Source organism: Penicillium cosmopolitanum (genome assembly GCF_028827165.1).
Source record: "Penicillium cosmopolitanum strain IBT 29677 chromosome Unknown utg000006l:49.0-5199605.0:1.0-5204138.0, whole genome shotgun sequence".
Taxonomy (NCBI): Eukaryota; Fungi; Ascomycota; class Eurotiomycetes; order Eurotiales; family Aspergillaceae; genus Penicillium; species Penicillium cosmopolitanum.
This window is the reverse complement of record NW_026622676.1, coordinates 4,902,498-4,930,396: the sequence shown is the minus strand read 5'-3', so window position 1 is coordinate 4,930,396 and position 27,899 is coordinate 4,902,498. Positions and strand designations below refer to the sequence as shown.

General features: G+C 50.1%; 14 protein-coding genes across 14 annotated transcripts; 9 read left to right on the top strand and 5 right to left on the bottom strand.

The window, feature by feature from the left end:
* Positions 1–165: 165 nt before the first annotated feature.
* Positions 166–3,321, top strand: hdaA (histone deacetylase hdaA; the record flags this gene model as incomplete). The annotated part of the gene is made up of 15 exons (XM_056631014.1): positions 166–748; positions 812–1,100; positions 1,156–1,169; positions 1,228–1,366; positions 1,430–1,542; positions 1,604–1,731; positions 1,798–2,005; positions 2,054–2,165; positions 2,221–2,268; positions 2,322–2,385; positions 2,440–2,532; positions 2,598–2,683; positions 2,745–2,839; positions 2,909–3,015; positions 3,085–3,321. The coding sequence occupies 15 exons, from the start codon at positions 166–168 to the stop codon at positions 3,319–3,321; spliced, it is 2,316 nt and encodes a 771-aa protein (XP_056490316.1).
* Positions 3,322–3,981: 660 nt separating this feature from the next.
* N7509_006376 (putative BYS1 domain protein) lies at positions 3,982–4,467 on the top strand (the record flags this gene model as incomplete). The annotated part of the gene is made up of 1 exon (XM_056631013.1): positions 3,982–4,467. One exon carries the CDS (start codon positions 3,982–3,984, stop codon positions 4,465–4,467), a length of 486 nt encoding a protein of 161 aa, XP_056490315.1.
* A 1,153-nt stretch (positions 4,468–5,620) lies between these two features.
* Positions 5,621–9,060, top strand: N7509_006375 (uncharacterized protein; the record flags this gene model as incomplete). The annotated part of the gene is made up of 2 exons (XM_056631012.1): positions 5,621–5,851; positions 5,947–9,060. 2 exons carry the CDS (start codon positions 5,621–5,623, stop codon positions 9,058–9,060), a joined length of 3,345 nt encoding a protein of 1,114 aa, XP_056490314.1.
* Positions 9,061–9,437: 377 nt separating this feature from the next.
* N7509_006374 (cleavage and polyadenylation specificity factor subunit 5) lies at positions 9,438–10,518 on the top strand (the record flags this gene model as incomplete). Its single annotated transcript, XM_056631011.1, has 4 exons — positions 9,438–9,478; positions 9,552–9,803; positions 9,897–10,144; positions 10,244–10,518. 4 exons carry the CDS (start codon positions 9,438–9,440, stop codon positions 10,516–10,518), a joined length of 816 nt encoding a protein of 271 aa, XP_056490313.1.
* Positions 10,519–11,382: 864 nt separating this feature from the next.
* On the top strand, positions 11,383–12,441 carry N7509_006373 (lipase family protein; the record flags this gene model as incomplete). The annotated part of the gene is made up of 4 exons (XM_056631010.1): positions 11,383–11,443; positions 11,528–11,693; positions 11,751–12,087; positions 12,142–12,441. The coding sequence occupies 4 exons, from the start codon at positions 11,383–11,385 to the stop codon at positions 12,439–12,441; spliced, it is 864 nt and encodes a 287-aa protein (XP_056490312.1).
* A 728-nt stretch (positions 12,442–13,169) lies between these two features.
* Positions 13,170–13,888, top strand: N7509_006372 (DUF3431 domain-containing protein; the record flags this gene model as incomplete). Its single annotated transcript, XM_056631009.1, has 2 exons — positions 13,170–13,303; positions 13,399–13,888. 2 exons carry the CDS (start codon positions 13,170–13,172, stop codon positions 13,886–13,888), a joined length of 624 nt encoding a protein of 207 aa, XP_056490311.1.
* A 1,569-nt stretch (positions 13,889–15,457) lies between these two features.
* Positions 15,458–17,569, bottom strand: N7509_006371 (sugar porter family MFS transporter; the record flags this gene model as incomplete). Its single annotated transcript, XM_056631008.1, has 5 exons — positions 15,458–16,158; positions 16,233–16,879; positions 16,929–17,354; positions 17,408–17,479; positions 17,526–17,569. The coding sequence occupies 5 exons, from the start codon at positions 17,567–17,569 to the stop codon at positions 15,458–15,460; spliced, it is 1,890 nt and encodes a 629-aa protein (XP_056490310.1).
* Positions 17,570–18,073: 504 nt separating this feature from the next.
* Positions 18,074–19,413, bottom strand: N7509_006370 (uncharacterized protein; the record flags this gene model as incomplete). The annotated part of the gene is made up of 3 exons (XM_056631007.1): positions 18,074–18,846; positions 18,952–19,216; positions 19,312–19,413. The coding sequence occupies 3 exons, from the start codon at positions 19,411–19,413 to the stop codon at positions 18,074–18,076; spliced, it is 1,140 nt and encodes a 379-aa protein (XP_056490309.1).
* A 1,340-nt stretch (positions 19,414–20,753) lies between these two features.
* Positions 20,754–22,879, top strand: N7509_006369 (cytochrome P450; the record flags this gene model as incomplete). Its single annotated transcript, XM_056631006.1, has 3 exons — positions 20,754–21,687; positions 21,741–22,340; positions 22,611–22,879. 3 exons carry the CDS (start codon positions 20,754–20,756, stop codon positions 22,877–22,879), a joined length of 1,803 nt encoding a protein of 600 aa, XP_056490308.1.
* A 112-nt stretch (positions 22,880–22,991) lies between these two features.
* N7509_006368 (putative dephospho-CoA kinase) lies at positions 22,992–23,394 on the top strand (the record flags this gene model as incomplete). The annotated part of the gene is made up of 2 exons (XM_056631005.1): positions 22,992–23,237; positions 23,350–23,394. The coding sequence occupies 2 exons, from the start codon at positions 22,992–22,994 to the stop codon at positions 23,392–23,394; spliced, it is 291 nt and encodes a 96-aa protein (XP_056490307.1).
* Positions 23,395–23,723: 329 nt separating this feature from the next.
* Positions 23,724–24,550, bottom strand: N7509_006367 (uncharacterized protein; the record flags this gene model as incomplete). The annotated part of the gene is made up of 3 exons (XM_056631004.1): positions 23,724–24,008; positions 24,069–24,428; positions 24,482–24,550. 3 exons carry the CDS (start codon positions 24,548–24,550, stop codon positions 23,724–23,726), a joined length of 714 nt encoding a protein of 237 aa, XP_056490306.1.
* A 246-nt stretch (positions 24,551–24,796) lies between these two features.
* Positions 24,797–25,635, top strand: N7509_006366 (zinc-finger domain-containing protein; the record flags this gene model as incomplete). The annotated part of the gene is made up of 4 exons (XM_056631003.1): positions 24,797–24,882; positions 24,938–25,130; positions 25,247–25,414; positions 25,507–25,635. 4 exons carry the CDS (start codon positions 24,797–24,799, stop codon positions 25,633–25,635), a joined length of 576 nt encoding a protein of 191 aa, XP_056490305.1.
* Positions 25,636–25,994: 359 nt separating this feature from the next.
* N7509_006365 (YjbQ family protein) lies at positions 25,995–26,497 on the bottom strand (the record flags this gene model as incomplete). The annotated part of the gene is made up of 2 exons (XM_056631002.1): positions 25,995–26,153; positions 26,222–26,497. 2 exons carry the CDS (start codon positions 26,495–26,497, stop codon positions 25,995–25,997), a joined length of 435 nt encoding a protein of 144 aa, XP_056490304.1.
* A 393-nt stretch (positions 26,498–26,890) lies between these two features.
* Positions 26,891–27,819, bottom strand: N7509_006364 (uncharacterized protein; the record flags this gene model as incomplete). The annotated part of the gene is given in 2 exon segments (XM_056631001.1): positions 26,891–27,366; positions 27,384–27,819. The coding sequence occupies 2 exon segments, from the start codon at positions 27,817–27,819 to the stop codon at positions 26,891–26,893; spliced, it is 912 nt and encodes a 303-aa protein (XP_056490303.1).
* Between the last annotated feature and the right edge of the window lie 80 nt (positions 27,820–27,899).

Below are 27,899 nucleotides of genomic sequence, written 5' to 3'. Positions count from 1 at the left end.
TTCACTTTGCAATCATCATATTCCAAGCACCTACCAAGGTAGGTATCAGTGCATGCGATTATCCAAGCCCCGTCTGAGCTATCTGGTCATGAGATACTAGCCAGCGGGAACCAAGTCTATTGATGAAAACGGGCTGGTATTGCTGCGCTAGAAAAAGGTCTGAACATGGAACAAGATGATGATATTATCATGGGGGAGTCTCGCCGACTCCCTTCATTACCCTCCAATTCATCTCTGACCCAACAACCGGGCTCTGCTCCCGGGACCACTGCAGACCCTGTTCTTGCACCTTCATTTTTTTCTGAAATCCCGAATGAATCTCCCTCCCCTGGTGCTGGAACGATGCATTCCCAGGAGAACCCCGTGAAACAAAGTGGTTCGGAGACAACCTCCGCGGAATATCTCAAGCGAGATAGTCTCGTTGAGTCTAACTCAGACTGGTCTGAGGAGGAGGCTACAAGCAGGCCTGGCCTCCCGCTTGCTTCCTTAGCTACCGGTCTGTGCTATGACATTCGCATGCGCTACCATTGTGAAGTCCAGCCTACAAATGATGTCCACCCAGAAGACCCGCGTCGAATCTATTATATTTACAAAGAACTTTGCAAGTCCGGTCTGGTCGATGATCCTGACTCTTGTCGTCCCTTGGCTCCTATCCCTCTGCAGCGTATCAATGCTCGCGAGGCTACTGAGGAGGAGATTGTCAACATCCACTCTGCTGCACACTTTGCCTTTGTGCGATCTACTCAGGGTATGATTTTGAGCCTTACACCAACCCTCACTTTCTTGATCCATAAACCTAACAACAAACTAGATATGGGCCAGGCCGAGCTTCTACACCTGGAACAAACCAGAGACTCCATCTACTTCAACAACCTAACCTTCCAAGCCGCCATTTTATCAGCAGGGGGCGCAATTGAGACCTGCTTGGCAGTTGCGCAGCGAAAGGTGAAGAACGCGATTGCAGTCATTCGTCCGCCCGGTCATCATGCAGAGCATAATACAGCCATGGGCTTCTGCCTCTTCAACAATGTGCCGATTGCAGCCCGTGTCTGTCAGAAAAAGCTCGGTGATCAATGTCGAAAGATCATGATTTTGGATTGGTATGCTTTTGATTGTATCATTTTTGAAATATACTTACTGACTTGGATCTCGTAGGGATGTTCACCACGGTATATTTGATACCTCTAACCATTCTACTTGATGATGCAGCCACTTATGAATTTACAGGAAATGGTGTCCAAAAGGCATTTTACGATGATCCCAATGTGCTCTACGTTTCAATTCACGTCCATCAGGATGGAAAATTCTACCCCGGGGGCCCCGAGGGAGACTGGGATCATTGTGGTGAGGGGGCTGGTGAAGGCAGGTGAGTTCGCCTCCAATTGCCTCAAAAATTCTCAGCACAACTTTCACTAACGAAAACTCGTAGAAACATCAACATCCCTTGGCCCGATCAGGGAATGGGTGATGGCGACTACATGTTTGCCTTCCAGCAGGTTGTAATGCCCATTGCCCAGGAGTTTGACCCAGACTTGGTTATCAGTATGTCATTGATCCTTCTGCTGTCTGTCACCCGAGAAAAAGAAATCTAACCTCCATATAGTCTCGGCTGGCTTTGATGCTGCTGCTGGAGATGTTCTGGGTGGCTGCTTCGTCTCGCCTGCCTGCTACGGCCAGATGACCCATATGTTGATGAATCTCGCCAACGGAAAACTGGCCGTCTGTTTGGAGGTCAGTAATTCAGTCGTCAACGCGTCAACTCTTTGATGATGATGATACTAATAAAATCACCACCAGGGAGGATACAATTTCCGATCCATTTCAAAGTCTGCATTGGCTGTGACTAGGGTCTTGATGGGCGAACCGCCAGATCGCCTCACCGGGACTCAACCCTCCGAAAGCGCAATCAAAACCGTGAGACAGGTGATGTCGATTCAAGCGCCTTATTGGCGTTGCATGTTCCCTAAGCCAACTAAACATGCGGCATGGGGAGAGCGTCTTCACGGTATGAACAAGGCCCAAGTATTGCCAATCATGTCTAACAATGATATAGACATTCTCCGGAGCTATCAAGCCAACAAGCTTTATGAAAGCTTCAAGATGACTCCGCTTTACGTCTACCGAACCGCTATCTCGCAGTCATTCAAAAATCAGGTTATCGCAAGGTCAGTCTCCCGAGTGGCTCGATTAAATATTCTCATTATCTAACCTTTGTCAAAGTCCCAATTATCATGATGCAGTACCACTCGTTGTGATATTCCACGATCCGTAAGTTATCTCGGTCCTCGGTTCTCCATCACGCCAGACTCACAATCCCATAGACCCGAGATTATGGGACAAGTTCATCCAATTACCAACAAACTCGATGCACACAATGTTTGGGTGGTAAGTATCTGGGAAATGCGGAGCCGGTCAGGCCTACGCTAACGAACATTCAAGGCTGATGTCCAAAAGGATTATGTGAAATGGATTCTGAACAAAGGATACGCCGTCATCGACGTCAATATTCCCAAACACATCACACAAGAGCCGGTAAGACCCTACCATTACCCTCCAGACCCCTGGCATACGCCAAACTCAAACTTTACCAAATTTAGGCGACCGGCAGATACGAGGATGAAGATGAGAACCGCCCGACAGCCACCGAGGAGCTGGCGAGCTACCTATGGGACAACTACATCCAGTAAGGATGCGCAAGCGTGCCTTCGGGCTATTATTTGACTTTGAGACTAACTATCTGACAGGCCACACTCCACAGATGAGCGCGAAATTCGTGAGATCATCTTCCTTGGCATCGGCAATGCATTCTACGGCGTTGCCAACTTGTTGATTAATCGAGGTATGCCTAACGCTAACCACAATCCTGCCAAGTTTATTACCGACCGGACGATGTCTGACTCAAATTTAGAAAACCTCTACAAGAAAGTCAGCGGCATTGTTTCTTTCGTAGCGGAGAACCCTGTCCGGGCGGTCGCCTCATCAACTCAGGTGTGGCTGTCAAAATGGTATCGAGAGGTAAGCGGTCCGACTATTATTGTTCATGCCCTGTTACTATACCTCACAATGCTCATTATGAAATAACAGAACTCATTGGTCTTTGTTGCACCCACACACGGTGTCTGGGGCAACCCAGACCGCAAACCATCCAAGCGGTACGGCACACTACGCAAATCCGACAGCACACATCTAAGCGAGATGCTCTCGGATCACAAGGAGGAGGTGTTCAAGTTTATCACCGACCGAACGGAACAGACAGATGACGAGGCGACAGAAGATGAAAAGGAAGATCAAGTGGGGGAGGGCGAACAGATGAAGCAATAAATAGGCGTCCAGTCATCCCATGGATGCCGGCCCGATCTTTCTTGAATCCAGAGTGTCTTGGTTCTTGGTTCTATCTTTACTACTATCTATTCAAAGTTATGATTCAAGAGCGATCGATGGTTTAATGGTCGCCTTATTCCTGGATCTCTTGTCTCACTTATCCAAACCTCTCCTCCTCTATCGCATCTTATTTCATATTGGTTAGTTCATTCAGTTTAGCGCCTAAACGAAAATATCATCAAAACAAATGAGAACCGAAGATATCAAAAACAGAGGAGTTTCGCATATTTATTTGCGAGTAAAGCTAATATGATGGTGGAAAGTATTCACTGGCCTTGGGAGGGAAAGAGCTAAAGATCTCGTGATTCAAGATCGATGGTGGGCCTGACGATTGCTCTTTCCACGACACTCAGGCTGTTTGCTTGGGGGCTCCTTCTTTGTGTCTCAGAACTGGCAGTAGCCTTCGTTTGCCCAAGTCAAGACCAAGGTCAAGGTCAAGGTCAAGGGTAATGGCAACGATGGCAGGTATAAAAGACTGACTTCCTCGCAGCCTGGCAACTTTCACAACCATCATCGCACTCAATTCTATACTTCCAATCCAGTGTTCAAGTTTACCCAACTCTACATTTACTTCACTTCATCATACATACTATCACCGGCATGTATTTCACCACCATTTCCCTCGCCTCTCTCGCAGCCTTGACCCCAATGGTCAGCGCCCTAGGCAGCGCGGTCGTCTACAACAAGTGCGATTTCCCAGTCTACCTCTGGTCCGTGGGCAGTTCAGTCAGTGACGCCAAGACCCTCGTCGCCGGCGAAGGCGGGTACTCCGAACTATACCGCAGCGATGACACGACCGGTGGTATTGCCCTGAAAATGACTCTGGAAGAAGACGGCCTGACCACCAGCAAGCCCCAAACCATCTTCTCCTACGCACTCAACGATGATGAGAGCAAAGTCTTCTACGACCTCTCCGATGTCTTTGGCGATCCCTTTACCGGCCACACCCTCTCCATCACCCCGTCTGAGGACTCCTGCAAAGATATCTGCTGGAATGGGGGTATCTCTGCCAGCTATGTGAGCAATACGGAGGCCTGTACCCAGGATGCTGATGTCACCCTCACCTTGTGCGCCGATTCGTGTTAGAGAATCGTATCTTTGAGACATGGCCAAGACTGAGGCTCTGTGCTGAGGCTCTGCGACTGACAGTGGAACATTGGAAAGGAGGGGAAGAGACCAATGCGAGGACTCACTTGACTGCCATGTTACCTTTTTGTTTCTCTTGTTTTCTATATTGGCTGGGGCTGTGCTGCAGTTGCCTGGATTGATGGCGATGCGGGGGAAGAGCCTCATCGGTTTGGCTAGTGGGGGCTGCCGATTGGTCGGGGAATGCATACGTAGTTAATGCGTAATGAGAATTCGAATCTGAATATTCTTTCAAGGTTCGTTCCACCTGGTGTAATTGGATGTATGTTCGCGTACTAGAAGTTGGTGATATGTTTGTGGTGGACACCGGCCTTTGTGACCATAGCAGTGATGGCTGGGGTTGAATGTTTAAAAGCCAGGGGGGGAAAGAAGTAATCATACTGCTGTTTTGGAAGGTTAGTATTTTTTTCTCGTTCAGTCATGCCCTGATGCAACATTAGTACTACTAATAGTACTACTGTTAGTAGTGTGTCAATCCCCTCACCGAAGATAGCCGGCATATTGCGAAGAGAACCCTGGAGTCCTGGAGCCTCGGCATAATAAACCAGTTCTAGCTGCAATAGCACATCCTTACTAGCTGCTCTAGTACTAGACTAGTCCTATTCCCAAAAGTACGTTCTAATAACCGCTCGTACTTCTCCACAGTGATCGAAAGCTACCATTTCCTCACCGCCCGGCGTTATCGTGGGGGAAACACAAGTTGGATCCAGTTGGGCCCGTTGTCCGTTGTCTTTGCAATCCCACTCTCTGCTCTCGTCATCGATCTCCCTCCTTGCACCTTGTTGAATCGGCATCTCCTTGTTTATTTTCTCGGAATTTGATTAGACTGCATTGGTCCCAGTGGAGCTTTGCCCCTTCTTCCTCGCTTTGCTCTATGCTCACAAGGTCCTTCAACAGAGCACGTCCATTGCTACTTTCGTTGCACAGGGGCCTGAACTCCAATCCAACTACTCGTCTGAATTTGCTGTTACGCATTTCCTCTGCGACTAGTCCCATATCGTCCTTCCGGTCCCCTCTTCTGGTTTCCTCGTTCGACCACCGGGCCCGCTTCCTCTCTCATACCTCCCACCCTGCGTGTGCCGAGCCCCCAATCATGAGCCAGATCGAACGCATCACAGAACGCCTGGAGAAGCCAGAGCTCGATGACCGTTCCTACAGAGTCATTCGTCTGCCAAATCAGCTTGAGGCTCTCCTAGTACATGACCCCGATACCGACAAGGCGAGTGCCGCCGTCAACGTCAATGTCGGCAATTTCTCAGATCAAGATGATATGCCGGGTATGGCACATGCTGTAGAGCATTTGCTGTTCATGGGAACCAAAAAGGTGAGCATGAAGGACTTGGGACCATCACTGCCAGTGCCCCTCCCCTCCAACCAAGAACGACTGAGCTGACCTCAGGCTCTCTTATCCGCATATAGTATCCCAAGGAGAACGCCTACAACCAGTACCTAGCCTCCCACTCCGGCTCTTCGAATGCCTATACCGCTGCCACCGAAACAAATTACTTCTTCGAGGTCTCCGCCACAGGTGACTCCAGCGAACCGAAATCCAGCGGACAAAACACCCCAACGACCGATTCTACAAATGGGACCAATGGTGTCGTCAGTGATGCCTCCAGCAACACAACAGAGACAGAGGGTCGTTCCCCTTTGTACGGAGCACTGGATCGATTTGCCCAATTTTTCGTTTCCCCGCTCTTCCTGGAGTCCACACTTGACCGTGAATTGCGGGCGGTGGATTCAGAGAACAAGAAGAACTTGCAGAGTGATCTGTGGCGGCTGATGCAGCTGAACAAGTCTCTCTCGAACCCAAAACACCCGTATCACCATTTCTCGACTGGAAACTTACAGACCCTCAAGGAGGACCCGCAGAAACGCGGCCTCGAGGTGCGCAGCGAGTTCATCCAGTTCTATGAGAAGCACTACTCAGCCAATCGCGCCAAGCTGGTGGTTCTGGGCCGGGAATCCCTGGATACACTCGAGCAATGGGTTTCTGAGCTGTTCGCAGATGTTGAGAACAAAAACCTACCCCAGAACCGATGGGATGACGTGCAGCCTTTCTCCGAGGCTGATATGTGTACTCAGGTGTTTGCAAAGCCCGTCATGGACTCACGCTCAATGGATCTGTACTTCCCCTTCTTGGATGAGGAGAAGATGAACGACACCCAGCCTAGCCGATATATCAGCCATCTGATTGGCCATGAGGGTCCGGGCAGTGTTCTCTCGTATCTGAAGGCTAAGGGCTGGGCGAATGGCCTGTCTGCCGGCGCGATGCCCATCTGCCCTGGCTCGGCCTTCTTCACAATCTCGGTGCGCCTGACGCCTGAGGGTCTGAGCAAGTACCAGGAGGTGGCGAAGGTCATCTTCGAATACATCGCTCTGATTCAGCAACGCGAGCCGGAGCAATGGATCTTCGACGAGATGAAGAACCTCGCTGAAGTTGACTTCCGCTTCAAGCAGAAGACTCCCGCTAGCCGATTCACCAGTCGTCTCAGTAGCGTGATGCAAAAGTCGATGGCTCGTGAGCACCTGCTCAGCGGATCACTGCTGCGCCAATTCGACCCGGAACTCATCAAGAAGGCTATGTCTTACCTCCGGGCGGACAACTTCCGTCTCATCATTGTGTCCCAGGACTACCCGGGCCAGTGGGACCAGAAGGAGAAGTGGTACGGCACAGAGTATAAGGTCGAGAAGATTCCGCAGGACTTCCTGAGCGGGATTCAAAAGGCACTAGAGTCCACTGAGGGTACTCGTACATCCGACGTGCACATGCCTCACAAGAACGAGTTTGTTCCAACGAGACTGTCCGTCGAGAAGAAGGAGACTTCTGAGCCCGTCAAGACCCCCAAGCTGATCCGTCACGATGACCGAGTCCGTCTCTGGTTCAAGAAGGACGACCGCTTCTGGGTTCCCAAGGCAACTGTCCATGTGACATTACGCAACCCTCTGGTTTGGGCTACCCCCGCGAACCTCATCAAGACCAAGTTCTACTGTGAACTGGTGCGGGATTCCCTTGACGAGTACTCGTACGATGCCGAGTTGGCTGGTCTGGACTACCACTTGGCGGCGAACATCCTTGGATTGGATATTTCCGTGGGCGGCTATAACGACAAGATGTCAGTTCTGCTGGATAAGGTGTTGACCACCATGCGCGGGTTGACCGTGAACCAAGACCGCTTCAACATTATAAAAGAGCGTCTGACCCGCGCATTCCGCAATGCCGAGTACCAGCAGCCGTTCTACCAAGTTGGCGACTACACCCGCTACCTACTCTCGGAGCGCAGCTGGGTTAATGAGCAATACATTGAGGAGCTGGAACACATCACGGCCGCTGATATTACCAACTTCTACCCCCAGCTGCTCGAGCAGACTCACATCGAGGCTCTGGCCCACGGTAACCTATACAAGGAAGATGCGCTGCGTATGACGGACTCTGTGGAGAAGATTCTCCAGGGCCGTGCTCTGCCTCCTTCCCAGTGGTATCTTCGCCGCAACATGATGATCCCGCCCGGCAGCAACTATGTCTACCCGCGGACACTCAAGGACCCGGCCAACGTCAACCACTGCATCGAGTATTATCTATATATTGGTCTCTTTTCCGATGATCTGCTGCGATCCAAGCTGCAGCTTTTCTCTCAGCTGACTGACGAGCCCGCATTCGACCAGCTGCGCAGCAAGGAGCAGCTCGGATACGTGGTGTGGAGCGGCTCCCGATACAACGCAACCACCATGGGCTACCGGGTCATTATTCAGAGTGAACGCACCGCGCAATACCTCGAAACCCGCATTGAAAACTTCCTGCGCGGCTTTGGACCGGTGCTGGATGAGATGTCCGACGAAGAATTCGAGGGCCACAAGCGCAGTGTCATTAACAAGCGTCTGGAGAAGCTCAAGAACCTGGGCTCGGAGACTGGCCGCTACTGGTCTCATGTTGGCTCGGAGTACTTTGACTTCCTGCAGCACGAGACTGACGCAGCGAACGTACAGACTTTGACCAAGGGAGACCTGCAAAGCTTCTTCAAGCAATACATCGACCCGGCCTCGACTACGCGTGCCAAGCTGGCAATCCACCTGAACGCGCAGTCTGGTGCCCAACTCGAGACTAGCGCCATTGACAAGCGAGCCCGTCTTGTCGAGACTGTCTATAAGCAGCTTGAGACTTCTGGATTTGCTGTGGACAACGCTCGCCTGGCAACGGCCTTTGACGAGATTGACGTTGAGGTCGTTGACCTAGCACAGATTGTATATATCGTTAAGACCTTCCTGGCTACAGACTTGACATTATCACCAGCACAGATTACCCCCGTGACTGAGGCATTGGAAAAGAAGATGGGTATCCAGTTGAAGCAGCTTGGCCTGGAGGCTGGTAAGGACGAGAAGACTGCGGCCAATGGTACCGACGTGCCCGCGAGTCCTCACGACCCCGTCACGATTACGGATGTCACGACCTTCAAGGCGCGTCTGCCTGTCAGCACGGGTCCTGTTTCTATCACGGATCTCACCGAGTTTGAAGACTTTGACGCGAAGTTGTAAGTGGGCTGTGATTGATCTGTATTGGAGTGGCATGGGCGGGAGTAGAGGGGTCGCGGAGTCGAGGATGGAGTTGATGAGCATCAGAATAGTAATCCCATGGTACCTAAGCATATGAATTAAATTTAAACTCTTTAAATTACTATATGGTGTATTCTCAGTAGGAACCCTAAGTAGTAGTGTCCAATAAACTAGCTTCTAGCATATTTCACCTGTTGTATAGTAGTATCTACCTTAGGGTTCCCCAGCCCCAGGTCTCCCTTCCGGCAGGCGGTCTCCCGATAGCGATAACGCGCATCCCCGGCCAGCTTCAACTCAGCTCAACCTTAGGAACTCTCCGAGCTCGCCCTTCCTTCTCTCAACATCAACACTCCCTCAGAATGGCGACAGCAACAGAAACAGTGGTTAAGAGTAGTCGCCCGTGAGTCAATCCTTTCTTCAAACAGCCACTCTGCTTCTACCACCCCGCTAACATAACATCCATCGACTCGCAGTCCTATCCTCCCCAAGGATTTCTCCGCACAGCAACCAGAGACAATTCGCCTATACCCGCTGTCCAACTACACGTTCGGCACGAAAGAGACGCAGCCGGAAGAAGACCCCTCCGTCCTGGCCCGGTTAAAACGTCTAGAAGAACATTATGAGATCCACGGCATGCGGCGCACCTGCGAGGGTATCCTCGTCTGCCACGAACACAATCACCCACACGTCCTGATGTTGCAAATCGCCAATGCATTCTTCAAACTGTAATGCTCTCTCTGCGCTCCAGCACTCCATCTATCCAGGTAATGCTGGGCACACTCGAACAGAGCTCCGGCTAACTGTAACTACTTCGCTAGACCGGGCGATTATCTGCACCACGAAGACGAGGAACTCAACGGGTTCAAGAAACGACTGAACGAACGCCTGGCACCAGTAGGTTCGCAATTCTCTGGCGAAGGCGTGAACGAGGACTGGGAGATTGGCGACACTCTTGCGCAGTGGTGGCGGCCCAATTTCGAGACCTTCATGTACCCGTTCCTACCGGGACATGTCACCCGGCCTAAGGAGTGCAAGAAGTTGTACTTTATCCAGTTACCCAAGAAGAGTGAGTGACCTGGCTGGTTGTCAGCCTACCAGCCCAGCCCACACTTGCGGCAGCTTTTTACCTCTCATCAGTTTGTATGATACTAATAGTTGATTGCAGAGGTCCTCTCCGTGCCGAAGAATATGAAACTGCTCGCCGTGCCACTCTTCGAGCTATACGACAACACCGCGCGTTATGGACCGCAACTCTCCGCAATCCCGCACCTCCTCTCCCGATACAACTTTGAGTTTGTGGACGAGAATGACAACGTCGTGGCCATGACCCCGGGCACTCCAGTGGACGGCCAGATTCCCCGCACCAAGGTGCTGGCGGGCGAAGAGCAAGAACAAGATACGGGCATGACGGATGTGAAGGAAGAGGGGGGAGGGGAATGAGGTGCAGTAGAGTGGAGTGAAGCGGAGAAGAGCCGTAGAGGAGTTCAAATCAATCTATTAACGTTTTTTCCTCTCTTGCTTCCATGGCCGGTTTGTTGCTGTGTTGCTGGGGTTGGTCATTTGGTATACAATTTAGCGGGAATGTCGGGCTGAAAGGTCATTCGGTTCAAGCGGAGTTCCGTGCTAATCACTAGGAGATTTTACCGGATGGGGTGATGGTGAAATCGACTCGTAGGAGTACATTTTCCAGAAGAGATCGAGAAGTGGGGGAGAAGGGAACTGGTGGGCTGGTCCACATGGCTGCAGAGGAGTTGGTGATAGCTACAGTATACGATAGTTACCATATACTGCACACCTTCTAATACCCTCACCTCTCCTCTACACATATACCACAGTTCAACTTGAAGATAATACCCCTCCATTCCTTCACCCCTCATGCATCCCACCTGGGCAGGCTGACAGTTACATCGCCGCGTGAAGAACTGCAGGAGTGCCGATCCCTTGAGAATCCCCACCACTCGGAGACGCCATCGACCAGTCCCGTGGCTAAACTCCGGACAACCACCCTCTTTCGATCGACTTTGCCTTGGCGATTTTCAGCTTGTAGGACCTGTTGAAGCGGGATTCGCGGCACATGGCTTCATGTTTTCTTCTTTTTGGAGTTATACCCCGCTTCGGGCTTGTATATTTCGTGCTTGTAGATGTTAACTAGTGGGTAGTACCACTACTAGCACTATATAGTCCACATGGCGGCCTATCTGGATACCGGTTCAGCTCAAGTTGTTCTTGTTCCTGTTCCTGCTTCTGCTTCTGCTTCTGCTTCTGCTTCTGTTCCTGCGCCTGTGCTTGGCTAATCACGACAAAATGCTGTCTTCTCTTTGGTCTCTACTGGCTATTACTGCCCTCACTGCAGCTGCACCAGCCCGTCCGGTGCCTCGAGGTATACTATCAGACCTACACCCATCCCATCAGGGTAGGGAAAACTTGTGCTAACAGTACGAACTTTCAGACGTCTCATCCGGTGTACTGAATCAACTTACTCTGTTCGCCGAATACGCCGCTGCCTCATACTGCGCAAACAATATCAACTCGACAGGCGGCTTACTGACCTGCGCCGAGGGAAACTGTCCAGCGGTGCAGTCTGCGGGGGCCACCTCCCTCTACGAATTCGAAGAGTAAGTACTCTAGTCAGCTTCCACCATTTCAAATCAACCACTCATAAAATCCACCAGCTCAACCGAATGGGGCGATGTAGCCGGGTTCCTCAGCGTCGACGACACGAACAAGCTTCTCGTAGTCTCTTTCCGAGGCAGCCGCAGCTTGAGCACCTGGATAGCCAATCTTGACTATGGCTTGACCGATGTCAGTGACCTATGTGACGGCTGCGAGGCACACGGCGGATTCTGGAAATCCTGGAACTCCGTTGCCGACGACCTCACCGCGCAGATTGACGCCGCGAGGAAGACTTATAGTGGATACACGTTAGTAATGACCGGGCACAGCTTCGGAGCAGCCGTCGCAGCATTGGGAGGAACTGCCTTGCGCAACGCAGGATATGATCTGGACATCGTAAGAACCCCCTCGAATCTATCTGGGAACTTGGACCACACTAAATTGCAGTAGTATAACTTTGGCCAGCCTCGGGTGGGCAATGAAGCTCTCTCAGCGTATATGACCGATCAAGGTAGTCTCTGGCGAGTTACACATACGAATGATATCGTGCCTCGACTTCCTCCTACATCATTTGGGTTTAGCCATGCTAGTCCCGAGTACTGGATCACCAGTGGGAATGATGTGACGGTGACCACGTCAGATGTGGAGGAGATCAGTGGGATTGATTCGAAGGCAGGCAATGCTGGGCAGGCCATTACGGAAGTTGAGCCGCATAATTGGTATATTGTGAATATTGATGGATGCCAATGAGCTATACTATTATACTATGCAGCAGGGCATAGTATGATATGGTATTCGATAGCATGAGACCAGGATAAAGAAATGAATGAATGAATTACCATGAGTAAAATGAACGAATTAACAATTGTCATAATATACATAAATATATAAATATAAATATCCACTGCTCTGCTCTGCTCTGCATCTTTTGTACTGCTGTACTTCTGTTTTATAGTCCGAGTGACCCACTGTTGTTCAAGTTGTCCAGCCAATCCAACTTCCTCCCGTCAACCAACACCAAACACCAACAGCTCCACGTTTCACCCTTCTTCACACATCTTCTCCCTCCCTGCAGACCTCCCATTCCAGGGAATCGCATATCTCGACTCGGAATTCCTCGGGAAACCCCGAGGGCTTCATTCCGCCTCCTCTGCACTATGCGCTGACCCGATCCGATGCTTGACTCCCAACCGTCACCATGTTATTCGCTCCGAGCGGACCACAGAGTCCCCGCCGTCGCAATCGCATCAAGGCCATTTTCCTGACCATCTTCATCGTCTTCGCTCTATACTTTCTCTTCTTCGCCGGCTCCGAAACCACCGCTAAAGCCATTACCAGCGATAAAGCTCGCTATACCCCCCTCGCGCGCCCCGACCCCAGGTCCTAGCCATGATACCCCGTGGGACACCTCCTCCAAGTCCACGGACGAGCAGGCTCGTCCCGTCGTTCGCCGACACAAGGAGATGGTTGTCGCGAGTATGAAATCGGATGATACTGCTTGGTTGCCGGAGTATTTTCCGGACTGGTCCCAGAGCATCTACGTGGTGGACGACAAGTGGGCGCCCTTGACAGTCACGAAGAACAAGGGCCGCGAATCCATGGTGTATTTGACGTGAGTGTCGCCATCACCAGCTTTCCCGCGTCCCAGATGATGCAGCTGGCTACTATTTTCTATCTTCTCCTTTCACCCAAGCTAATGCGCGACAGATACATCATTGACCACTACGACAACCTCCCCGACGCAATGCTCTTCATCCACTCCCAACGCTTCCAATGGCACAACGACGACCCATATTACGACGGCGTCGGCATGCTCCGCAACTTCCAGCTCCCCTACCTCCAAAAACAAGGCTACGTCAATCTGCGTTGCGTCTGGACCCTAGGCTGCCCAGGCGAGATCCACCCATTGAGCGACACACACCGCGACGACGTGCACGCGGGAGAATATTTCACAAACGGGTTCAAGGAATTGTTCCCCGGCGTACCCATTCCCGAGCAAGTCGGAGCATCATGCTGCGCGCAGTTTGCCGTGTCGCGTGACAGGGTCCGCGAGCGGCCCCGGAGTGACTATGTGCGCTTCCGCGACTGGCTCATCAACACTGATCTGACGGATGATTTGAGTGGGCGGATCATGGAGTACTCATGGCATAGTAAGTACCATTCTGTACCCGCAACCCTCTGTGTGATTCGATACTAACTTCTGCAGTGATCTTTGGAGAAAAGGCCGTCTTCTGTCCATCCGCCAAGGAGTGTTATTGTAATGTCTTTGGACTATGCGACTTGGACTGTCCCATCGATGGGACCTGTGAGGGTCGCTACGTCCTCCCTCCCTTCTCCTCATTACCCAAGGGTTGGCCGTATATTGGATGGAATGGCCAGGCCCAGAACCCCAGCCAGGGACTACCTGAATCATAGACATAGTCGAGATGCATTTCGATCTCGGGCTGTGATCAAAAATATGGTCTACAGTTCTGGTCCCATGGCATTGGCATAACTACTGTCTATCTACCTGTCCATCCGGGATTTTGATTACATCTTGATCACCCACTCAGAGAGGTCACCAAAAACTTGCATTGGGAAAATGATTCATTTTTTGTATCAGTATGGAGTATATAGCGTGGTTTAATTTCAATCTCTCATCGGCATAGAAAAACAATAGTTCTATATAGACTAGCATTTAGTTACTAGTGGTCCGAAACCGTTTGTGGTTGAGCAGATCCGTGGATACGATACATATGGGTGTCATCCTCAACTTGATGTCGGCCTTTCCAGAAGTGTTCAAGTCTTCAAGAACCAAGCTTTTCTGAGCATTTGTATGTGGCATCTTTGAAAATTTTATTGGGCGGCACTCTTCGTCAACTCTTTTCATAGCCTTCTATTCATTCTATACACCTGGACTTCCCTTCCCCTGATCCCCGTCAACATACCCCCAGGACTTCAAACTCGCCTTTCTTGACGGACTTATTTCAACAAGCTGCTGATTTCAGGCTAACAGTGTTGTGGCTCAAAAATTATCTAGCGATGTGGTGATCGAAGAGGACTTAGGTTTGATGCATGAATCTTTTGGCCACTTCAAGCCTACTCGCGGATATGGGGAGACGGCGGCGCGCCTGTTTACAAACGGAAATGGCTTGATAGTGCCAGCGGAGGACCTATCGCTCATTATAAAATACGATCATAAGATGCGGCTCCTTCTACAAGGCATAGAATATGCCGAACACAAGGGCCGACTTCTCTTAAAGACCGAACATACTAGTACCGATGATGTACATCAACTTCGAGAATACGAAAAGGACATTGATGAATTAAAACGATTAGTTTTCGACGGGGAAACTTTGGCCTTCACGTTGGAAAAGGTTCTGGATGTCTGGGGATATTGGAAGAAAGCCGGCTCAATGCGGTGGTGGAAGAGATTGAAGACTTCCTAACCTGATTCAAATATCCCATTAGCTCAAAATCATTGCTTGCTGATCACCACGGATTTGGAGCCTGCTCGCTCGATTTAGCTCTATTTTCCTTTCAATGAGATACTGAGTAATACACTATATAAGTTCAGGCGATGTTGGCTTTATTCCTGACGTTTCCTATAGTTTAGACGAAGTTATGCGATGTTTAATTAGTTTTTAAAGAGAGTCATTTCCATCTATCTGAGTGAAAGCTCTACGCTGAAGGAAAGGAAAACAAAAGAAATCCGAGTAGAAATATACTATCAGAACCTTGGAGGTAAGGTTTCTGAGTATAGCGGCACGCTATCCAGCCCGTCACTTCAGTATTTCAGTCCGGCTTCCAAATTATCCTGCTGCTGCGCATGGTATAGCTGCGGCCTGCCTAAATCCTTCCGTAGAACAAACCGACCCCACGACCATGGAAGCATATCATAAAGCTGATATGAAGCATGTCTCCGGGTAGAAACAGAAAATACAACGTCCAGCTCCTCAAGACTTCGCTGCTTCGTTTCTGGTACGAACAGAAAGATAAGAACAAAACAGAGTATGTTAAGTCCGGCAAATAACCCAAAGGTGCCTTGAGGACCCAAACCTTGTAGCATGGGAGGAAATATGAGCGCAATGACAGAGGCCCAAAAGCCATTTGTCGCCACAGCCCATGACATACCTATCTCGCGATGAGATAATGGAAAGACCTCAGACGAATAGGCAAATGCACAAGGTCCCTCTCCTGGACCGTAGAAGGCTGCGTATAGGTAGATGAAAAAGGCGATTAAGCCAAGATGCGCAGTGCTGCTCTCGGGAACGTAAAAGGACATTCCCGCCGCCAGCAATGTCCAGCTCATATTTGGAAATGTTGTGAGGAGCAACGTGCGTCTGCCCCATGTGTCGATGGTGTAAAACGCTGGAATTGTAAAGACAAACAGAGCGATTCCAAAGCCCCATGAAGCGAGAAGAGAGTTGACAGTACTGGCACCGGCTTGGGCGAAAATGGTTGATGAATAGAATGCCATTATATTGACTAGGATGGGTGTTAGCCGTTCGTTCTTTAGGAAATACAAACTGTAGATGAGAATGATTTGGAGAAACGCGTACTTCCGCAGAACTGCTGTGCAGCCATGACGATGCCAGAAGCTTGCGCTGCTCGGCGGTTTCGAGGGACTGTAAAGAGCTCCAGAAATCGAGTGATGATATTGTTGTTCCCAAACCCAGCTTCCTGGATTTTTGCCTTTTCAACTTCGAGCTGAACATAGATAGTGTAGAGATCACGAGCTGCTTGTAACGGAGTATTTCGGAGCCGAAGAAGAGACCGATACGCGTCGGTAACTCGTCCTTTCTTTAACAACCATCGGGGTGACTCAGGCGCAAAAAATATCCCAAACACAAGTGGAAGGGCAGGTATAAATGCTGATCCAAGCTGTAGTCTCCATGAAATGTCCCCAGTATTCATGACAGCTAGATTCGCAGAGAATCCAAGCATAATTCCCAAGCAGACGAAAATTTGCCAAGTCATCACCAAAGCTCCGCGGATATTAGCAGGGGCATTTTCCGCTGAGAAGACTGGAACAGTGACTTCTTTAAGCCCCATTCCAATTCCAAGCAGAATCCTGCAAACTAAAATCTGAGGCCATGATTGAGAAACAGCTTGTCCAATGGGAGAGAGCAAGCTAAAGATGGCACCAATGAAAATCGTCCCTCTTCTGCCCAGAATATTATTTATCGGATCGGATAACCAGCAAGAGCTATGATGATAATTAGCATATTCCTTAAGCGAAGCGAAGACAAGCCCACATCAAGAAGACAGCGATATAAGGTGCCGTATTGATAGCACCAATGATCCAAGAGTTTCGCGAGCAGGTCCCAGCAACCTGGCACGCACTTCCTGTATCTGAAATTCCAAATGCCTGAGGAAAGGAGAGATTGGCACCATTTGATCCCGTTTGATCCCAGCCTTGTACAGCTGCACCGATGGAATTCATGAGAATGGTGTAGTAAAGAATCCAGGGGTGTTTCCACCGGTGCACTTTCTCTGCTTCCAAAGACTCGCGGTCATCCTCAGTTAGTTCCTCGACGGAATTTAAACCGGCAGGGTCCTTGGCTACCAAAACGCCCTTCTTGAACAGTTCGAGATCGTCTGTGAGCCCGAACTTGACGGTAAACTCCTGCACTTCATGCAGTAATTGAATTCTGGGAATTCCATGGAAAGGGGTTTGGACGCTGCTAAGAGTAAGTTTTCCTGTAATGAATGATGCCGAGGTCGATAAACTCACCTCCCATTGCCATTGGATACAGACCCGGTTTCCCCTTGCGTGTCGACAGCATCAATGGGGGTTACCGATGTTCTGGAAGATGTTAGATTTGATCAATTCACCATTTAACATGAGTAACGGGGATAATTGCCTTTCTATCTCTTCCAGTGAAGCTTTGGCCATTGCGGTAACAAGATCTGACCTTTGGGTATCAATATCTTTCCATTGAATAAACAATTGGAAGAATAATGAAGCAAGTTGGCACGCATAATTTGGATACTTATAGTCGACGGTCTTTAGTTGTAAACCCCGCGGGTAAATGAACAGTGACCCCATACTTCTAGCTATTGGGTTCCCCGCGCCCGATTCCATTCAAGGAAATAGCGCCCACTTCCAACCCTAGTTCAAGTGTAGATAAGAGCGTCATAAACTGGGGCTTTCGGCAAATTAACGATTCGAAAGAAGTAATTGCGCCCATTCCTGGCGCTAGCTTTGGTCCTAAGCCGTCTCACATTTGGATATTGGAGCCGCAGCGGTCGAAAGAACATTGTCGATGTACAAAATCGAGGTCCACATCAACCGGACGGGGTCCTGAGTGGGACGGGATGTTCGGTTCTCGTCAACATTGTAAAGTCACCCTTGTGCGAGATCAATAAATTGTATAAAACAAGAAATTTCTAAAAACAGCTAGTTCTCGCTACTAGCACTTGTATTGTTCAACGACCAGAATTCCTTCAGCTGAGGGCTCACTTTGAGACATGGCCATCCAACGTGCATTTCAGCTTCAGATATAATATTAAAAAGCTGTCTCGTTTCAGTGGGATCTGTGAACAGCTCGCCCGTCATTGCAATTCCTAGGCTCGCCAAGATCTTTGCGGGGACATATTCGGGGTTCGATAGCCAAATCCCGCAAAGATTTCGAACAGTCTCTCTGATTTTCTCTTCTTGCGCCTTCATGTAATTCGTACGGCCCAAACCCAAGGCCGGTATCTGAGGGTCATGCGCCAGGAGTATGATTTTGCATAATTCTAGATATTGCTGGCCGGCAATTGAACAATCGTGCACGTAGTAAATCTCCGGGAAAATTCGATCCTGACTTCTTGGATTTTCCAGCCAGGTACCACCCTCGCATCTGTTGAGAGGGTTTAATGAGCTGGGCTTTTCCAAACTCCATTGATCAAGGTAACTCCATAGTTGGTTCCAAAGAGTTTCAGTTCGGGGGTTGTCCCCGTATGCATAATTGGTGACTCGCGCAGCATGGGACATCATCCGGCATGTCCACATTACGTCTGATGCAGGTCCAAGCGAGTCGTCAATGCCACATTCAATTCCCATTACCTCCACGGGTCGCTTAATCATATTTGCAACTTGAATCTCTTGCCTAAGAACGATGGTCATAGCTGCGTTGCTCAGCTCTGAAGGCTTTGGGTCATGCTGTCGTATTCGTAAAAATAGAGGTGCTGACACAGTATGTCTGATTATGGATTGAGAATCGGTAGGATCTTTCAATTTGATCAGGGTTAGAACTTAGTGCTATTCACCAAAAGAAGAAGGAGTATACCCACCTGTCATTTCATCCAGTAGTCGCAAGAGCAGAGCAGATATAAGCACTGCGTCACCCTGTGACTGTGTGGCATCGTTTTCGCTGAGCATCGGAATCAGTATACCCAGAGACTTCCGTTCGTATTCATCCGATTTGCAAATCTTTGACTTTGTTGCCTCGAGATGCTTGCCAGAAACAGCCAACATTGCATATAAGACACCAGGGTCTTTCGTAATTGCGAACCGAAGGTAGGATCGAAAATGCGGTTGCGAGCAACTATAGTCGAACTGGTATTATTAGATTCAATGAATCCTCAGAGATGAAGGGGAAATTTTTCCTACCCAGGGCATCAAAACAGTGAAGAAGTGCTTCACGAGCTTACACTCATCATCGGTAAGTGATAAAGGGTGCGCATGTGCATAGGGACGTTCTTCTTCAGAATGGCCATATTCTGATAGGCGCGTAGTGGCGCCATCTCCTTCATGAAATGTATACTCCGATTCGGAAGGTGATTGCTGCGAGGAAATGCCAGAATATCTGCGATTTGGAAAAGAATTTGGTTGAAGCGGTCTTGATCCAGGAGAGGCTGTTCCAGGAAGCCAGGTTTCAGTTTCTAATGTACCAAAACCATGGTGATAAGGTTGTGTGAAAGGTATTGAGATATGAGTGTCATCAGTGCTTTCTCCTGAATTTGGGATGGCTGTATCGACCGGAGAAGTAGAACTTTGGCCAATAACACGCTCCTCTTCCTGAAAAATAATTGGGGGTCTTGGATCAGGCAGATTGTTCTGAGCGACAGACAAATGAATCGTATTTCCTACTCTCTGCGGTTGATGGCTCAACTCGCTAAAGCGGATCTGAAGTTCACTGTTGCCTCCGCCTTCGCATGAGGACCCGGCTTTCTCACAATTTGAGCATGTCTTGCCTTTCGAACGAATGTTACCTGTCTTCTGTCAGCGGTAAGAAAAGAAAAAAGAAAGCAATGGGCAAGGACTTGCATTTTTTGTGGAGTGCACGGCATCTATGGCTAGAGAGGAATTAGTTATGCCATCAATGATTGGGGAGTTCTATTTGTTCTGAACTTCTGACGTACCACGCACGACATGGGTTTGGAAACCTCAAGTTGCGTTTGCCGGCACTATCAGAATCAAAATTGCCTCGTTTCGACTTGGGCATTACCACAGAAGATCCGATCTCTGATGTGCAGAATGAAATCAGACGTATTCCGAGTCGAATAGAATGGAGGCTTGGGTTCGGGGACGTTGAGCGGGGAGAATTGCGGAGGAGAGAAATTGTCTCCGCTTCCAATACTGGATACCATTCCCAACAAGGAAATATCACCCGCCAGCAAGGGCAACCCCCACAATTTCTTGGAGGCGGATAATTGATGGGCACTATGATTGGCTTGAAACATCGGAGAAAGATGCTTTTACGTGGGGGCATGAAGGTATTTTCGAGGGTCATGAATAGAATCACGCATTTCTGTTGATCACCTCGGCAAACAGCAACCGAGGGGAGTTGATAGATAGCCACACACTCGACACGAACGCAGACGTAGATACCCTGAGCTTTTTTCCAAAATCGGAAGGGTACCCGACCAGTCCACAATGGCGCTCGTTTCCGATGCCGACCATCTATAGAATCTGCGTATCCCAGTGGAGGCCTTGGAGATCTTAGGCTATTGAAGTCAACCCGTGGACGACAAATTATTCTGCGGAGATGTGAATGAAGTAATATAAATACTAAACCATGGGTACTCTAATTTCTTGAAGGATATACTATTCATCTCTATTGAGCAAGTCATTGCTGAAAGGTCCCAACGCCATGGCAATTCTGCTAGTTTTAATCGCCCTCATTCTTTGGATCGCGAGGCCCATTGCCATATATTTTTACGATGCAAAAGGTTTCCGAAAGTATCCCAAGTTGAATTTTCTCTCTGGAATCACGAGTCTGGCTTATGTTTGGGAGCATAGACGAAGCTTTCGTACAAGAAGATTGTATGAGCTTCATAAAAAGCATGCCATCATTCGCATGGGGCCCAATACACTCTCTTTCGTGGACGTTAGAGCTATCAAAGACATATATGGTCATGGAACGCCTTGTCGCAAGGATGATATATATGCAATGACAGCGGGATCTCACTCCCACATGCTCAATGTTGTTGACCGTGACGACCATGCTCGCAAGCGCCGGATGTTATCGAATGCCTTCGCGGTCCGTAACCTCGAGCAGTGGGAGTTCAAGATCATCGACAAAGTTGAAAGACTCGTTATACAATTCGACCAGCGGTGTACCTTACCATTGCCTTCTGATAAGGTGATCTCTGACGACTTGTCTGTTAATTTCAGATTCTGGTCCAATCTCTTCACCGTTGATGCCATAGCCGACATTGCCTTGAGCAAGAAGCTTGGACTACTGGATTCGGGCTCGGATGAAGTTTCCATCGAGGGTACTTCCCAGCCTGTCAGATGCCTTGAAAGCCTTCATCGCGGTAACCGATTTTCCTCTCGCATCATTGGAGCGACGGAATGGTTCCACACTCTGCGTGCCATTTCGACTACAATTTCCCCTTACCTAAAATCACAATTGGAACACGCACAGAAATTCGGCAGGATTGTCAGTACTCTGGCCGGCGAAAGGTTACAACTTCAGAACAGTGATGGTTCGGATGATTTTCTTACGTGTTTGATCAAGGATAAGAAGGGTAACGCCCGAAATCTGGACCGCGGAGAAATAAATGCTGAGACCAGCATTCTGTGTAAGTCCTATCAGCGTAATACTCTTCCTGTACACACTAACATCTTCCCATAGTGGATGCTGGATCCGATACGACTTCAATTGCGTTATCAAATGTCATGTATTACCTCATCAAGAGTCCGCAGTCATTGGGAAAGCTCAGAGAGGAGGTGGCCAGCGTTCAATTTAAAAATGGCGTTGCACCGTATGCTGAAGTCAAGAGTCTCCCTTACCTGAAAGCTTGTCTAGACGAGTCACTGCGGTTGTCTCCACCAGTTTCAAGAGGACTAGAACGCAAGACACCACCCGAAGGCATGCGTATTTTGGGAGAGAATATCCCTGGAAATGTCACAGTTAGCGTTCCAACATATGCGGCTCATCGAAACCCAGATATCTTCCCGGACCCAGAAGCATTCCGACCCGAGAGGTGGCTTGAGGATGACGAAAATGTTAAGCAAATGCGAGCAGTTTTCATCCCCTTTACTACCGGTGCTCGGGCTTGCATTGGACGAAACATCACATTTATTGAGCAGCAGATTGTTGTTGCTACTCTCGTTCATCGCTATGAATTTGCACTGCCGTCGAGGGATTGGAAACTGGAATGGGAAGAGGCATTCAATCTTTGGCCAGCCCAGATGCCATTGAAGATATGGAGAAGGGATGAAGGAGTTACCAGTATGTAGGAAGTGCAATGACTGAATTTGGTTCATGCAAAATATAACTTTTGCACACATATACTTATCCTCATGTAGTGAAGAATAACTAGTATACTCCAGTCTAGAGTAGTTAGTATGGGTGGGGCGTCGGCCGAGGTAAACCACGGAAGTGACAATCTCCCCGCATTGACTACACTTCACTCCTCCACTCCTTCACTTCACTTCTGCTCTTCTCTTTACTTCCCAAGGTTGCCCACCATGCTCATCATCGGTCTGACCGGCTCAATAGCCACGGGGAAATCCACCGTCTCCTCAATCCTCTCCACATCCTACTCTCTCCCCATCATCGACGCAGATATCCTCGCCCGCAAGGTCGTCGAACCAGGCACAGCAGGCTACAAGGCAATCGTGAACTACTTCGGTCCCAGCACACCCGACCTCCTCCTCGATGACGCACAAGATACCCCTCCCCCCAGGGAAAACCTCTCAACAGACCTGCTCTCGGCCGTCGCGTCTTCGGCGACACAGATGAGCGCAAACGCGATCGCCAAGTCTTAAATGGCATCATCCACCCGCCGTCCGGTGGGAAGTCTACAAAGCACTGATATACCACTACCTGCGCGGTCAATGGGCTGTCGTCTTAGACGTACCTCTCCTCTTCGAAAGCGGCATGGACCTTATCTGCGGAACTGTCCTTGTGGTCGGTGTCACCGACCCAGCCATCCAAATGGCGCGCCTTCGTGCACGAGACGCCCACCTCACCGCCGAAGACGCAGAGAACCGTGTCCGTAGCCAGGGAGATGTACGCACGAAGGCTGCGCAAGCCGAGTTCCGTGGTACAGCAGCAGCGCGGGGCGTGGTGGTTTGGAATGATGCTGATAAAGCCGAGCTGGAGCGTGCGATCAAGGGCGCGATGGTGAGTATTTCGGCGTCGAGCCCAAGGTGGTGGGCGTGGGCTTTACTAGCTGCCCCGCCGGTGGGCTTTGGTATTGCCGCGTGGAATCTGATTGTAAATTTATGCGACACAGAAGGATTGGGAGAAGAAAAAGAGGGAAGAGAAGGCTCGTTTATAAGATGGGATAGTCCCAGTTTGACCGCAAGGCTAGGTAGGCCTGGGCCTGGAATTGATACGATATCTACTACTAGTATTTCACTTCAAATTGTACATTGTTAGAGGCACTGGGTGCAGTCACCATAAATAATGCTATTCCAAGGGTGTTTTTTTCTCTGCTGTGCTTATTTGCTTTCTCCTCAAAATATGTATCATTCAAGACCACAAAATCTTTGACCAGCCGAAAAAGCTGTAGTCTGTTGTACTATGTGCTAAGAGACCAAACGCCGTAACCCATGCTCGATTTAACGCCATGCCAATCATCCCAGGATATCTGCGATCATACAATGTCTAGGAGCTCTTGCGCTTCTTTTTATTCTTCTTCGAGGGCCCGCCCGACTCTCTGCGGTAAGAGCCGCCGCCACCCGAGCCGGAGATACTCGTAAGGTTTTTGAGATTCACAGGCTTATTCTGGCGCTCCCTCTCTCTCTGTCGCTGCAGTTTAGCCAATGCCTTAGCTTTTTGCTTCTCGCGATGGGCCGCGACCTGCTCGGGAGTGGCAGGGTTCATGAGCTCGTCGTCGTCTTCGTCCTCATCAGATTCGGCATCTTCGTCGTTTGACTTTGGAACATAGGCCTAAAAAGCATTAGAAGTTAGATTAGAAAGGTGGGTGAAAGCCATGACACTGAGACATACCGGTGCCTTTTTGCGCTTGAAACCGCCAAACCCACGCCGGCCGCCCACATTGGCATCGTCCTCTACATCCAGCGAGTCGGCTGCCACCGCATACGGTTGTGTGGGGGATGCATTGGCAGCTGGGATATCCAATACCCATTCTGACTCGCCTGCCTCGGCGGCCTGGCGCATAACGGCATCTCGTCGCTTCTTCTCTTCTGCTTTCAATGCGGCTGCGATAGCATCAAGTTCGGCCTGCGGGGTTCCGGGGCTGGAAGGCTCAGTCGATAGTCGTTGGCGCTTGGGAGTATGGGAATTATCATCTGATCCTGGCGTTTGGGGTTCGTTCGCAGCTGCTGTTGCTGCAGCGCGTTGCATGAACTATAGAATGATGTCAGATTTTGCGCATGATATAGCTGAATCTTTTAACAAACCTTCATGGTGAGAAGTCGCGAAGACATGGTCTTCCCATTTTTAGCCGCAGCACCCGGTGAAGCAGACATGATGGCGATTCTGTCGTACTGAAGCAAAGGGAAGCAAGTCAAAAAGGTCGACCGGTTTTTGAAGCAGTGAAATTGACCGGGCAGAAAAACCCAAGCAGTGGGCGGGCGGTCAATCCAGCAACCGCCAATCCAACTCCCGCAATCTTGATGACCATCAAAGTCCAGTGCCACCTCGACCTCCTTCGCCAATCTCTCCCAATTCACCACCTCCACCACCCCTTCTTGGGACTCAATCTGCCCAGCATGATGTCCTGCAGTCGCCGCCTCACGGCCCTGGCCTCGATCCGCCCGCGCTTTGCTGCCCGCACCTACACCTCGACCGTCCCTCGTCTGTCCGAGAACCGCATGGCCGCCAACGACCCCAACCCCCCCCGTCGTCAAGCCCAGTGCTTCTACCAGCAATGTCCCCACCGATACTATGAGCGCCTGGGATGGATCCCTGTCCGAGGACCCCGTCGTTGCCGAGCGCATTCGCACCATGCAGGCCCCGAACCGTTCCAGCACCTGGGCCGCCAGCCAGCAACCGCGCGAGGAGGCCATGGTCGGACCTCGTTTCGAGCAGACTATCATGCAGACTCAGGTGAGTACTGCACTAGGCCTTCAATTCCTGCCTTTCCCGAGCTCAATTGAAACCCAATTGCTTTATCCGGGGTGGCATCGGAGAAGCTAAAACCTAGTACTAATGCTCTTATATAGCCCCAACCTATGGCCGCCATTGAGCTCATTCACAAGCAACCCGTTCGCTGGACAAAGAAGCGCGTCGTCAGCTGTGACGGTGGCGGTGGTCCCCTCGGCCACCCCCAGATCTTCATCAACACCGACAAGCCCGAGATTGCGACCTGCGGCTACTGCGGTGTTCCTTTTGTACGTCCCCTCGGTGCCATAATTTCCCATCGCGCCTTACATCGTCCTTCTCCTTTCCTTCCCTTTCACTTTGCTAACAAACCGAATTTCAGGCCCACGAGCATCACCGTGCTTACCTCAAGTCTCTCCCTGCCACCAGCTTCCCCCTCGAGCCCACCAACGACCCCGCCGAGGTTAACGAGAGCCAGCGCGTTACGGACGGAAGCCTGGAGCAGCGATAGACGACTAGCATAAGATTCCTTTTGTCGGCGTTTATCTTTTCCACGTTATGTTCCACTTATTGGTTTTTGGGCCCGAGGCCATGTACAGAAATATCGATCAATGGATCTGCCCTCCGCCTTGCGATAATCTAGTCGTGGCGAACATGTTCAATATTCCTTTTGGTGTAGTTCGTAATGGCCGTTTTATACCCTTTTTTGCGACTCGAATCCCCTATCTACAACCATTGGGCGCATTTTTCCAAAGTCGCACTTGCAACCTCTTCCTTGTACATCTTCGCCAATCGCTTATTCTACCTCAGTATACACCTTGAATCCAATCATAAATTACCCCGTAAACCATCCTCACGCGCATCATCCAGTCAAGCCTTCTCACCCTGAATGGTCGCAACAACCTTTCGCGAGTGCCGGCTAGTACGGAACTCAAGGTACCAAATTCCCTGCCAGGTACCGGTAGCCAGACGACCATTGGTAATGGGGATGCTCACAGAGGCACCAATGAGAGCAGACTTGATATGAGCCTGTCGGTGGTATAATGCGATTAGCAAGAAGCTTTTCCGAGCTTTTTTTGGGATAAAGCTCAACTCACCGGCATATCATCCTCTCCCTCAGCAGAATGGCGATAAAGGTTTCCCTTCCGATCCATCGGCGCGATGCGATCGAGAGCATCACTCATATCGGCGCGTACATCATCGTCCCAGTTCTCGTTTAGTGAGAGCGCACAGCTGGTGTGCTGCACGAATAGGTTCAAGATGCCGACCTTGTAGTCGCGGATCTCGGGGACTTCGGAGAGGACATGGTCGGTTATGAGGTAGGAGCCACGGCTACGCGAGGGTAGGGTGAAGTTCTTCTGAGTCCAGGACATGATGTGGTGTGGGAGTTGATGTGAAGTGTGGAAGTGGGAGGGCGGGGGAATTCAAGTCGAAGTTCGAATAAGACGGGTTTGATTGGGTGGGGGATGTGATGTCATTGGGATGTGAAGTTGTATACAGTACATAGTAAACAATGGATTCGAGTTTGCATCTGCATTTACTAGGGCTTATTGCTAGTAGTTCTTTCTTTGCAGCTCAGCATACTCTCGAAATACTCGAAATAAATTGTAGATTTATCATGGATCTGCCCCTCAATGGGTATCTGTATAAAAGTCTACGAGTATTCCAAAGTTAATGATAGCTATATGCTTCAATAGTCACAACCATTCATCCCATACAATGTACACCATCCAGAGTAACTAACTAATGAGCCACTCTGCTATCTCTTACGATGCACCACACACCCCCGCCTGTACACTAGGTGGATTACTCGAGGCGTGTCCCCAATCCGCCGCCCCAAGAGCCTTCCCTGCATCCGTGCTATCATCGGAACGAATATAATACTGCGGGTCAACATAATACCACCAGTCATCACTGCGGAAAGCATTGTCCAGCGACTGACTAGCCGGATCATTCCAACCCGTGTTGCGTGTATCAAAGTTGGGGTGTTTTGACCACGCAACATACACCTTAGGGTGATCATTATTCTGCACGCCATTGGGGTCTTTGGCATCGCCGGCATTGATTTCGTCCGTCGTGAGGGTATTCTGGATATCGCCCCAGGCTAGATTATTATATCCGCTATGTGCGGAGAGGAGGGCACGCGAAGGCGCCCAGTTGTTGCTGTCGTCGCGGGAGTGGATGATCACCACTCGTTCCCAGTCACTTCCAGTGATCGCGTTAGAGGGAAAGTCATGCATGCCTATGAGGATATCTTACTAGTCATGCCCCGTTTCGATAGACCCAAACTTCGCACCATCCTTCTCGTAGAAGAGATTGTAGACAACCCGGATCTCGGTATCATTGCATCGCTGATAGGTATAATAAACAGGGAATGCCGGACCGGGGTTCCCAATATCCACCCCCGGGTTGCGACAGTTACAGCCGACATTGGGATACCGCACTGTGCCGCTGCAGGGGTTTTGTGGTCATCATCGTAGACATCAGCTGTGTCGGGGGATCCGCCGAAAGCCCAGGTGGGATAGCAGGGTGGCTGGTTCTGGGCCTGACCGAAGAACCAGATGGGCGCGTAGCGATCAGCGAGATCTACGCCGCCAGCATCGAGGAGTGAGTTCATCTCATCGTCGCTGATTTGTGACACTGCAGCCACTGGTCCGGCCAGGAGGGCGAGATATGCCCACGACTTGAGCCACATGGTGGGGCGAGCGGAGCGGAGGGTGGTGAATGACTATGGACTATATGGCCTGGGGTGCTACATCGAAAAGGAGCCCTTGG